The following is a 13076-nucleotide window of genomic DNA, read 5'->3' as shown; positions in this document are numbered from 1 at the left end:
CCTTCCCAAAGGAATTTAGAAAATTCCTTTTGCCGTATAGTGAAATGTTTTTTATTAGCAATTATGGGAATGTTTTGAAACAGATATAGAAAACGGGGCAGAATGTTCATTTTCAATATCGCTATTCTCCCTGAAAAAGAAAGATGTAACTTCGACCAGGATAGCATATCCTTTTTAACTTCTTTCCATAACTTATCATAATTGTTCTGGAATAAATCAATATTCCTACTAGTTAGGTGGATTCCTAGATATTTAAACCTTGTGGGCAACCTTATAATTCGACCTATCACTTAATACCGTTTGTTCTGCTTTATCCAAATTCTTAGTTAGTATTTCCGATTTGCTTTGATTTACCTTCAACCCTGAACACTCAGAGAACATCTGAATGGTACTATTTAGAGCTGGCAACGAGTGAATCGGATCTTCTAGAAAACAGATTAAATCATCTGCAAAGGCTCTTACTTTGAAAGAATGTTTTTTTTTATACAAACTCCTCCCTTAATATCATCATTAGATCTGATCTTATTCATTAGTACTTCAAAAGCCATTATAAACAAAAGAGGCGACAAAGGACAACCTTGTCTAGTTCCACGCTCTATTTTAAAATAATCTGTTTTCTCACCATTTACTAAAAGTTGTGCCCTCTGCTCTTCGTAGATGGCATATATCCATGTTATAAGATTATCTCCTAGATTCATCAATCTTAATAGTTCTTTCAGATAACTCCAATAGATTTTATCAAAAGCTTTTTCTAGGTCCAACAGTAATAGAGCTATTTTCTTACTACAATCATGTTCAGCATGCTCAATGATATTCAGAACAATTCTCAAATTGTCTCTTCCATGCCTATTCGGTAAAAATCCACACTGGTCCTCATGGATATGATTACCTAGTATTTTCCTCAATCTGTCAGCCAGGATACTAGAATATATCTTGTAAGCTACATTGGTTAATGAAATGGGCCTAAAGTTATTTAAATCCTCTTGATTGTTAGGGTTCTTGGGAATTAGCACAATCAAGGCCTCTTTCCATGTCTCAGGTAGACCGTGATCTATAATGTCATTTATGGTATCCTTCAGAGGGCCAACCAGTACTTCTTCCATTTTTTTATAGTATATGGCAGAAAAGCCATCAGGTCCAGGAGATTTGTTAATCTTTAATTTCTTGATGGCTCCAGATACCTCCTCTATAGTTACCTTATGATTAATTTTCAATCTTTCTTCTTCATTAAGTAGTAAAGATTTTTGGTTTGTCAGATATTCCTGTAATTTCCCCCCTAAATCATAGCTCTCCTCAGGTTTACTGTATAGATTCTGAAAAAAGTCTTTGAAAAGATTCTTAATACTTCTTTGTTCTATATATTTTTTACCATTGTGGTTAATACATGAAATCACCTTTTTCTCTCTTTGTTTTTTAAGTAAAGCTGCTAACAGTTTTCCAGCTTTATTTCCTTGTTCAAAGGTTCTTTGCTTTGCTAATAACAATTTTCTTTTTAGTTCTTTCACATCCAATATCTTTATCTCCTGTTTGAGAGCTTCAATCTTCGCTTTCAGTTCTTTATCGCCCTTTTGTTTCCACTCTTTTTCTATAGTCTCTAACTCTTCTTGCATCTTGACCCTTTTAAATTGAGATTCTTTTTGTTTGGAGGCGATTGATTTGATCAGGATCCCCCTAATAACAGCTTTGCTGGCATCCCAAATAATCTTCCTTTTCATTCCTTCCGTGTTATTTTCCTTAAAGTAATGTGTCAATGCTTCTTTTGTTTCCTTAACTACATCTTCATTATTCAGGAGATCCTGTGGTAAGCTCCATTGAATCTTTCTTTTTGGTTGCGTAAGTTCCATCAGGATCAAATTATGATCAGAAATAGACGTTACTCGAGTATCCATAGATTTAACTAATGGTAATAACTCTCTGTTTGCCAAAAACATGTCAATTCTGGAAAAAGAATCATGTGTCTCGGAGTAGAATGTGTAACATCTAGAATGATCATATTTAAACCTCCATACATCCTGAATCCCATAATCTTCACACATCTGAAAAAAAGACTTTGGGAGCTTTCCTTGGTTTTTTTTTTTATCTTTTTAGATCTTCCACATTTCCTGTCTAACACAGGAGACACAACAGCATTAAAATCACCCAAGAGAAGTAAATTATTATATTGGTGTTCGGACAATACATTATGGAGTTCCCTATAAAACTTCTCTCTGTTATCATTTGGTGCATATACTCCTACTGCCAAAAAAGTTAGGTTAGAAATGTTAACTTCTACAGCTATATAGGAACCATATTCCCTGTTGAATTTTACATCTCAGTAGGGTACTGTGGTTGTGGTATTTCTGGACAAGTATGCTACAAGTCAAGTCACCAAAGTATATTAGAGTGTCTTTTATTACTTTCCCTGTAGTATACAGCCCACTTTCTAATAGTTCCTCCAGCATATTGAACAGAGACAGGTTACCGCACAAATCAAGAGGCAGAAGCATGTGTCTTGGGTGTTTCTCAGAGCAGGTCAGTTTGCTGTTATTCAGTTAAATGGTGTTATTTAACCTTTTTCTTTCCTTTTCACAGGTTCGAGTCCTATTCTCAAAAGGTCCATTTATTGCCATTTTTGCTAGTGATCCACATATCATTATAAAGGCAATTAATCAAAATTTGAACAGCGTGCTGAGGGACTCAAATATAAATGGACATGATTACATGAGAAATATAGTCCATTTACCAGTCTTTCTTAACAGCCGTGGACTCAGTAGTGCTAAAAGGATGATGGTAGCTGCAACCACAAATGGGGATGTTCCATACACAGATGGTTCAGGTATACAGTAGTAGCAACTGCAAGGTTAAAAATAAGCAGACTTGTAATACCAGGAATTAATTAGTATTATATCACATATAATTTCATGCAAGATTTATATATTGCTATTGCATTTATATTAAAGGGTCATAGTAGAAATTACCATTTGCATGATGAAAGAAAATATATCTTAATAGGATTTTTTTTACTAAAAGGATTCCATGAAGAAATTGATAGAAGAGTTTCACAAAATAGCCTGGGAGATGTGACCAAGCTTGGAAGTAAAACAGCTCTCAACAGACGGGTACGAAATAGCAAATTGGAAATGTTTCAGAATTTAGAGAACTCATGAGAATGTCTTAGGATGTATTCGGAGCTAGTAGCAGACAGCCGCTAAAACCCATTTAGGTCAAATACTGTTAGTCAGATATGATAAACCTTTTAGAAGTGAACATCGTACATCCACGCAGGAAGCAGCGTCTGAGTATTATGACTGTTGGTAGGTATTACTACATATTGATATAAAATAGGGGCCCATACTGATGTAATTTGCTGTGGCAAAATGGTGTCTGGGATTCTAGTCTAATCCAGTACAGCAGTCTCTCTGCCTCCTCTTTATCTTTGTATGTATGTGAGTGTTTAGTATTTTTCTGTCTTACCTTCTTGAGTAAGCTCCATAAACAAGCTTACAATATAAATATTAACAAAACCACAGCAAATATACAAATGCAATAAAACCAGCTTCAGAGTAAAAACACAAATGTGGTTCAGCAGTAAGATAAAATAAACCTCAGCAGCATAAAGACGTCTTCAAGACGTTTTTGTAAACTGCAAGAGAGCCAAACAGAATTCTTGAAGCCTTCTGCATGCATTTCTTTCTTGACAAGGATTTCCACTGGTGTTAACTTTCTTCATAGAGCATATCCACAGGTATACTTATCCTAGTTTCCCCCCCAGCATCTGCTGCCCTGTATTGGCCTTAGCATGATACTCGCCATATCCAAGGAGAAAGATAAAGTCATTGTCGTTGGGAGGGGAAGACTGCCAGCAAAAAGCAGCCTATTTTTCCTATGTGTGGCTTTCTTGAAGGTGGATTTGTCCTTGAGTCAGGTGCTTTGGGAAGGTTGGCTTGGACATTCTCTGGATGGATGTGGAGAAGCAGCCCACAAAATTGGGCTATTCCCTGTGTGCCAGCAGAGCATTGCAGGAGTGATTATCCAAGCCACTCACCCAGAATTCCTTGGTCCCAATGACCCTCTCCTCCCTGGCAGCCAAGTGTTGAGAGATTGTGAAGTCTCTTCCTTGCATAAACAGGAAGAAAATGCAACTTGCTCAATCTTATAAGATTCCAGGCCAGGTTTGTTCCCCCCTTTCCCCCCCCACCCTTCTAGGGGTGTTTTGCAAGGAACTTTCATGCTACCAGGAAGTTGTGCCATGCACATTATGCTTAATACAGAATAGGAATGGGAAAAAGGACAGTTGTCTTCTAGGCATGTGACTGGAAAAATATTTTAAAAATTTCTCCTGGTAATTTCAGTTTGAAAGGTAATTTCAAAGAAGGAATTTAAGAATTTTCTGTATGCTCCATTCAGGTGTGCCAATCACGGTTTGTTTGTTTGTTTTTTGCCTTTTATTAAACTATAAATGTTAAATGCATCTGCTTTGGTTTTTATTATGAATAGGATACTTACAGAAGAAGACAAATGCAGCGTACCATTACACGTCAGATGTCTTTTGACCTGACCAAACTATTGGTTACAGAAGACTGGTTCAGTGATATTAGTCCACAGACTATGAGGCGATTGCTGAATATTGTTTCTGTGACAGGTGTGTTTGCTTATCATAGTATACAAAACAAAGTATGCAAACAAAGAAGCAAGTATGCCTTCAGAATTATAGGCTATTCTTTGGAGATGCGAATGAATATTGGCTGAGAAATTTGAATTCTTTTTTCATATTATATATCTTGAGGGGATGTGAACAGTGTTGATGTATTTTTAAGGGGTTCTTCATTTTCACAAACACCCAAACTTCTGTGAACTCAAAGTTGCTTACAATTTTTGATATTTCCAAGATTTCAGATTCTGTAGTTTGTGTAAACAGAGCTTAATATCTTACAGGACGTTTATTGAGAGCTAATCAGATCACTTTCAACTGGGATAGATTGGCTAGCTGGATCAACCTGACAGAGCAGTGGCCGTACAGGACATCTTGGCTCATATTATATTTGGAAGAAACTGACGGTGTTCCAGATCAGTTGACTTTAAAAACCATCTATGAGAGGTATGGATAACTGTGATTATGAGAAACATCCATTGGTGGTTCAGAAAACAGCATGTAAAAACAAAAATAGCATTATATAATCTGAAATTTCTGTACCACATCCAATTTAAACTCTTCCAGTGACAGAATAGCTTCTGACAGCAGAATAGGGAGGGAATGACCCATCCTCATAGTATGCCCTCCGGGGGACCCTCTGAAAGAGATTTGGGGGATGCAGGAGGCAGTAGAGGAGGGAACAGCCCTATTGTGTAAGTAGATGCCACTTTGTGTGATGCTGGATTCCCTGTTTCACCTACTATACATACAAGTAATTATTTTGAGGTTAAACTACTTAAGGTAAACATATGTCTGAGTGCTTTGCTATAATAGAAAAAGTACTTGAAACCTCTGCAAAGTAAGCAATGACTGTGCCTCTTTTGTACTGGTACTCCACGTCAATTGTGAATAGAAAGCAACCTACATCTGTCATTATCAGCTAGCTTTATTCTGCCAGTAGATGGCACTAACATAACTGATTATTTTGGTGAAGACATTTGCAAGGGAGTTGTAAAATAAATAAGAATTTATATTCATCCTCATCTTTAATAAGTTGTCTATTATTTGCTTTCCAATTTGTTGTTGTTGTGTGCCTTGAAGTCATTTCTGATTTATGGTGAACTTATGGGATCTTCTTGGCAAAATTTGTTCAGGGGAGGTTTGTCATTGCTTTCCCTTGAGGCTGAGAGCATGTGACTTGCTCAAGGTCAAATACAACACTGCAATTTTTAAATGCTGAAATAGATGAAAAATACTTTTAGATCTTGCGGGTTAGGAATGATTGTTATGACCCTGTTCATAAAAAAATCCAGTCTCATTACAGACATAATGCTGGTACTCTCCAAGCTGTGGTGTGCAAATCAGAAGTTACATTCTGATTGGCTTTATTTGTAACAATTGTTTGTGAAACAATTTCATACTGCTGTTTGAATGCTTCATTTTCCATGGAAACTATGGTACGAATCCGCCTTTATGTCCTTCAAAAAGGGGCAAGAGTGTCTTCCCACTATTTGTGGCACTCTCTCCAAGCTAAAATTGGCAAGATGAACTGAAAGAAATCCATCAACACCTGGAAAACATTCTAGTTTATTTCATCTTGAGCTTTTATTTATATCACTTCGCTTATTCAAATGCACAGACTCAAGACAGTCAGAGCAATGAGCCGCCAGCTGAAGGCTCACTATAGTCCTGCTGTCAGGAACATTGTACAGTGGACCCTTCCTGTCTGGAATTTGGTTGTACTCCCACCACGGGTGGTAAAAACACAGACAGTTGTGTTCCATACTATTCAGTGGCAGCAGCCTGTGGGCTGACGAATAATAGGGGGTGTGGTGATCTGTGAGCAGTCAAATCTGTGGATTGCCAGCTCGTTGATATGAAGGGTCCATTATGAGAGGGTTAAAACAACAAAAAATGGAGATCCCTGCTCACAAATTAACAGAGTTTATTCTGATTTTATGGGTTGCCTTTGCTTTTCTTAGCCAGTAAAATTTCATGAACATCTAGGAGTCCTGTTTATCTACCATAATAAACATTGAAATGCCACCTACATGATATGGGTTTTGAGGACTGGAAGCAACTGAGGTTTTAATTTCACCTTCCCCCCCATTACAATAACATCTCTTCTTTTCCCCCAAGAAGCTTAAGATATATGTTTTTGTTTCCCATTTCTTCCTCCTAACAACCTTTTAATATAGAAGTTAAGCTCAAGTTAATGACTGGTCCAAAGTCTCCCAGTTTGAGTCACAAGTGAACAAAAATGTGAACCCAGGTCTTCCCTGTTGTTGTCTGGTCTAATCACTATATCATGCTACCCTGGTGAACTAGAAAAGATTTTATTGAGGTTGCTCCGCATCAAGGGAGTATAAGATTAGATGTCAAAATGAGTCAGTATTAGTAGAGGAGCTTTTTGTGAACCTTTATTGTTCCCAATGAAAAGTACCCTTTTCTGTTAATTCCTTTCCTGAAGAGGGACTCAAAACCATGTGAAAAAGTTGTCCTCCCCTGTCCTAGTCTGGTGGTTCCATGTTTATTCAGAAGAGGTAGGAAGCATTGATTGAGATCCTGTTTACCTGTTACATATCCTGAAATTATGCCACCATAGTTAGATTGTTGGGCAACCAGTCACGCAATAGGTGATACCACTAGGCATTCACTGTCAACACAGCTCCCCTCTGATTACTAAAGACTGTACTTTTTGACGTTCCTAACCAGCTACCCTGTTTGCATTAGTGTACCTGGATAGGATACCACTGTCACATAATCTGAGAAAGTGGAACCAACAACAGCATAAAGCTACAACAGCATAGTCCTCAAGTGTGCTTGCCTTTGTTGATGTCACGTTGCCAGATCAGGATATGTAATGTCACTTTACCACTTGTGGTAATCCAGATCAAATAAACTAGGCAGCTGGTGAGCTTCATTTGGCCCGACTCAGTGAAAACATTTGCACATGAACTTTTATCCTCACTCTGTTTTAAATGCTTCAAAAACTGTTTTAAATCAGTTTATTTTTTCAGGACTTCTTATTCTTTCAATGGCATGTGCCGCAATCCGCCACATATGGGTTTATCCTCGCTTTTTAAAATACTTTTGTTTGAGTTGTACTTTCTTTTATATAAATAAATATTGCATATTGTATTTTCTTTACATCATTATTTATATTTAAATTAACAAACAAAACATTTGACCCAGTCCATACTGCTTATTCTGTAATTAAAATGCCTTTAGTTCTGCAAAGAAATGCTGCCACTTCATAGAATCATTCCAGCCTACATACCATGTGTTAAAATTCCTCCTCCTCCTCTTCTTCTTCTTTTAAATTAAAATGGTTATGGATTGCTTTTAGACTTCCTGATTTTTAATTTATGTAAGCAGCCTTGTGAGGCTTATGTCCTTAAACAAACTAGGCTTTATGCATTCTTCCAAATATTGTTGGACTGAAATGCTTATCAAACCTAACCGGCATTGTCAGTGATGAAAGATTATGGAGGCCCAACATCTGAAGAGACATACTTTGTTCATCCCATCCCAAAAGTTGCCCTAAAATAATTGTATTAATAAATAAACCAATATTTATCCTTTCTAATGACTTCTTTTAAACATTTCATTGATGAAATGAACCATAGATTTTTAATATTGCAGTTTTTCTTTAGCAGATGGAATATATTTCCAACCTAGTGGTTTGTTATTGGGGTTTCAAAGTGTATTTACAGTGCACAAATCAGTGATAGCATAAATGATATACATTATTTACTAAATAAAACTGAGTGAATAAAAAATCAGAAATCTTTAGCACTGGCAGTAAAGTTAATTTTTTTCCCTATAAAAAAACCTCATTTATTTTTATAGGAATTTGATGATACATCTGCTTGCTTTATTCAGCTGGAAAAAGAAAGTGTTGGTTCTTGGTATTTGGTAAAGTTGCTTTTGTTAAATTATTTTCTAAATCGTTCAACTTTTAACAAATGACATTTGATACTAACGTTGGAAAGCAATTTCAGCTAATTAAGTAGATCCTTCTATAAACCACTGGAACATTAAGATGACAAACTGTTCATTCAGGATTATTTTAATTGGGACAATTATTGTAATTTTATTGCAATTATGTGTTGAGCTAAAAACTTTTGTCTAAACCGTTTTTGTTGTTGTTAACATATACATAAATGCGAGGAAAGAAGAAAGGGAAAACTCAAGCATTTTCTGGCCATGTCTCCAATGCTACATTTAAACATGATTATTCTTCATTCTGTGCTAAATGTGTTTGAGCTTGTTTTAAAATGAAAATATTTGAACAATTTTTTAAAAGTATTCGTCTACATTATTTTTAAAGGATTCCTCCATATATGATTTTATACTGTATTTAGGTACTTCTATGTTTTTAAAAAGTGTGGGAAATTTTTGAGATTTATTGGAATTATTAGGATAAGGTCTTCCCCCGCTCCGGTTTTGCTTTGTTTCTTTGACTCAAACAACATATGGGCACAATCTGGAGTACAGTTAAGTAGTTTGATTTCAGTGGGAAAGAGTTTTTGTGTGTGAGTGCTACATGGAAATAACACATGGTGGTGGTGATGGTGTTGGTGGTGATCTTGCAAATACTGCAGACTCCTGGTCTTTGAACATCAGTAGTTCTGTATAAATAGTTATTCTCATCATCATTGTGGCTTGCATTCATTGGTGACTTCACCTTTGTGGAAAGAGGTTTTGTCCATGCATGTCCAGGTACCTGGTATTCACCAATCCACTCAGCTCTGCAACCTTCTGTGCCACATCCCATCTTGTTCAAGAGCATCTCCCTGCCATCAGAAGCCATGTGTGTGTGTGACAGTATGAGGACATGTATACATATGCATATGTATGTATGTATCCATGAGGGCATTTAAACATGCAGTATTGGTGAAAAATCCACATACACAAGTGAATGCTTTCTGCTAAGGCAAAGCCACTATTTGATCTAGTCCCTTCTCTATTACTATATATAAAATCAGTGTATCTTATTTATTATTTCAGTTATCTCACTTTTTGTGTTCATAGTTTCTCAGATTGTCTTAAAAATATACCAAATTGTGTAATTTTCAGTAATTTCTTAATTTGGCTGACAAAAATATAATGCTTATGTTTAATCTATTCTTTTACCTCTTTTGCCTTCTTGCTGTTAGGGTACGTAATTGAGTGGTATCACATTTTTTTCACTTTGTAGACCTTCTAATTTTCTTACTTTATTTACTTGATGCCTTATTCCAGATTATCAGGCGATCACAATTGGATTTCTAAAGTTTACTTCAGGCCAAATAATCTACACTTCACAAAATTTTAATCCCATTAAAGTATATACTTGTTTTTCCCAGCATCTGATCATTCTGCTCTGGGGAATCTCCAAGGAATGTGTTAGTAGCTGCAGGTATTACTTCCAGTTGTCTCCTCTTCAAACCATCCTAGTAGTCATGTGGCACAGGAATTTCCTAGTAACACCTCTATTTACATTTCCACATCAGAATTTGTCATAACAAATTCCTTCAGTTTACCTGTAGAAAGTGTGGCCAGCTTCTGGGCCCTCAAGATACTGCTGGGTTGCAACTACGATTAGCCCTAGCCAGCACAGTCAGTTGTGAGGAATAATGGGAATTCAGCAACAACATCTGAGTGCCTTGGATAGCCTACACCTGAGAGGCAGTTTGAGTTAGTATATTTGACATGTAATGTGTGTCAGTAATGTCTTAAGATCTCTTTGTATAAGAAAACCAGTGAATGCAAAGATATGTTCACATCAGGCTGCCTCATTGCTTCAAAGCACATTCTCTTAGATGACAGCTTATCCCAGCTGCATATTTTACTGACACCAGGCTACCCTACAAGTTTTTTAGAATATGTTTTGGAGAGAGCTGCCCTCAGAGCAGAATGTGAGATGTGATTCCATCTGTGGAGATTTTCTGTTCTTTCACCTTTTAACACCACCTAGTCTTATTATATAATAACCTTCATGAATTAGATAGAATTTTTGCTCCTTTGCTCTGTATCGGTGTGTAAATACATTATTTTCTAAATCTGTTTTCAGAGATAGAAAATCACCTTAGAAACAGGTCTCTAAACGACATTAGAATTTCACAATCCAGATAAGTGTTGTGGAGGTTTCAATTTGGTCCACTTCAGATCCAAAGCTTAGCTTTGGCATGGTTTTCCAGAAATATGGTATTTCCCTAATGTGAAAGTCCTGGGTTGGTGGCCTTCTAACCAGCTGTTTTAAATGGAAGAATCTTCCCTCTATTTATGTCTGTTATTGCTTGACTGATTCATATTAAATATGTGAATGCATTCAATGTTCCTTTTTATTTTCAAAATAGAAGTTGTGGGGGTTCACAACTGGGACCACAAGTGGGATCAGATTAGTCCTTTCCATCCATGTTGTGGCCCAGGTAAAAAACCCCATTGCTATTCACTGGTTGTACATTTCTGAAAGGAGGTTATGTCCTGGCTCATGTTGGTGTTTATGAAAACAATTTGGATTCCACAGTTGCCACTGATTATAGTCACTCATTTCTGGTGGTAACAACGCCTAAGACTGATGCTCCTTTTGTGGCCTGGCTCTGGGACCTCCAGTTGTTTAGACTAGTGGCTCTCAAAATTTGGTCCTCCAGATGTTTTACACTTCAGATTTTAAGAGTCCCATCCAGCTTGGTCAATGGCCAACGATTCTGGGAGGTAAAGTCTAAAACATCTGGAGGAACAAGGATTAAGCACCGGTAATTTAGGTGATCATTTATGAAATTTGGTTTCATAAACTAGAAATTTCCTCCAAGATTGCAACTTGGCTAATTACGTTATTGTCCCAGCCTTTCCTATAAGGAACTCAGAATAGTATACATGGTTTCTTTTGGTACAGGTTGAGTATCCCTTATCTGGAATTCTGAAACCCAGAATACTCAAAAACATTCAGAATTGTCCACATCAGTGGCTGAGATAGTGACACCTTTGCTTTATGGTGGTTCAGTGTACACAAACTTTGATTCATGCGCAAAATTATTAAAAATATTATGTATAAAATTACCATCAGGCTGTGTATAGGAGGTGTATATGAAACATAAATGAATGTTATGTTTAGACTTGGATCCCATTTCTAAAATATCTCATTGTATATATGCAAATATTTCAAAATCTGAAAAAAACAACAACCTGGAATCCATAACACTTCTATTCCCAAGCATTTCATATAACGGAGACTCAGCCTGTACTCTCCTAAAATACTTACCATTGCGGTCTTACTGTTTGTAAATTTCATGTGAATTCTTGGTATCTCCTCTTCTTTTTAAAGCTACTGTTACTGATAGCAGATGTTTGACATAGCTATTTAGTTTTCAAATTGACTTAGACTTTAGGGACATGTAATGTTGCAAATACATTTCTGTATGACTGTTTTAGAGATTTTTTTTTATCTGAGAAGTACAGTTGCATAGTTTTGTGGCCCTTTGCCAAAACATTATAATTTGCATAAATATCTTTCAACATAATAGTTGAATGTATTGAGCTCAGAAGGTTAGAATAGAGATTTCAGTCCATAAACCAGCAGTAGGGTATTGCATTCTGAACAGGAGCATTGTTCACCATAGGCAGAACACTATTCACATTCAGACTTAAGCAGAGCTGGCATTGACATTCAGCTAATTTGCTTCATGTGACTTCTCAGCTGTGGTTTTTCATTTGTGTTTAGCTCCTTTTCTTTTTGTAATCTTGTTCTGCAAAAATCAGATGGTTGGAAACCATTTTAACCCTTTGTTTTCGGTTTTAATTTCTTTGGTTGTCATTTGGGGCATTAATTGTATGCCTAAATATGAAAATACACAGGTTTAGTTCATAAATGTTTGAGAAAAAGCTTGGTATTTCTTCAATAAATAGGGGACCTGATGCTGGTTTATGAGTCTTAACTATATTAAAAGAAATATCTCAAAAGTCTGTAGACCAGTTTTTAAAAATCTTTCTTTTGCTTTGTTTAGAATTTCAAAGAATATTCCAACAACTAAAGACGTTGAGCCTCTGCTTGAAATTGATGGGGATATTCGAAACTTTGAAGTATTTTTGTCTTCACGAACTCCAGTCCTTGTATCACGTGATGTAAAAACCTTTTTACCATGTACAGTAAATCTTGATCCAAAGCTCCGAGAAATTATTGCAGGTAAATGTATTGCTAAATAATGAGCTTTGATTTTAATGCTGCTAGTATATGTAATTCTTTTGTCTAAGTAAGAGAAACTTCTGTTATCCAAACCAAGGAATGCATAGAGTCATTGGAACATAACAGAGCAAATCAAACATATGATCACTATTTGGTATATTTTTCTCTTTCAGTAACTAATAAATAATTGCCAGTTCTTTATAGAATGTTACTCTATCTTTCACCTATTCTACCCCATATGTAATATATCATGGTTTTTTCTGGGCCTGTACATTCTTCTAGTTTATTCCATTT

At 36.2% G+C, this 13076-nt stretch overlaps 1 protein-coding gene across 6 annotated transcripts in view; it reads left to right on the top strand.

Annotated features, from left to right (window-relative positions):
- The window catches only part of LOC149282340 (kinase D-interacting substrate of 220 kDa-like), a 54993-nt gene that overhangs the window by 24117 nt on the left and 17800 nt on the right, over positions 1 to 13076 (top strand). For all 6 annotated transcript variants that reach the window (XM_089498318.1, XM_089498317.1, XM_089498316.1 and 3 more), the window contains exons 18-22: positions 2572 to 2815; positions 3010 to 3098; positions 4477 to 4621; positions 4915 to 5077; positions 12604 to 12782. In XM_089498318.1, coding sequence (XP_089354444.1) covers positions 2572 to 2815; positions 3010 to 3098; positions 4477 to 4621; positions 4915 to 5077; positions 12604 to 12782 — 820 coding nt within the window. The remainder of the gene's footprint in view (positions 1 to 2571; positions 2816 to 3009; positions 3099 to 4476; positions 4622 to 4914; positions 5078 to 12603; positions 12783 to 13076) is intronic.

Source organism: Sceloporus occidentalis, unplaced genomic scaffold (assembly GCF_023333645.1).
Source record: "Sceloporus occidentalis isolate IW3139 unplaced genomic scaffold, rSceOcc1.0.p SCAF_118, whole genome shotgun sequence".
Lineage (NCBI taxonomy): Eukaryota > Metazoa > Chordata > Lepidosauria > Squamata > Phrynosomatidae > Sceloporus > Sceloporus occidentalis.
The sequence above is the reverse complement of the archived record's forward strand: the minus strand, read 5'-3'. Positions and strand labels throughout refer to the sequence as shown.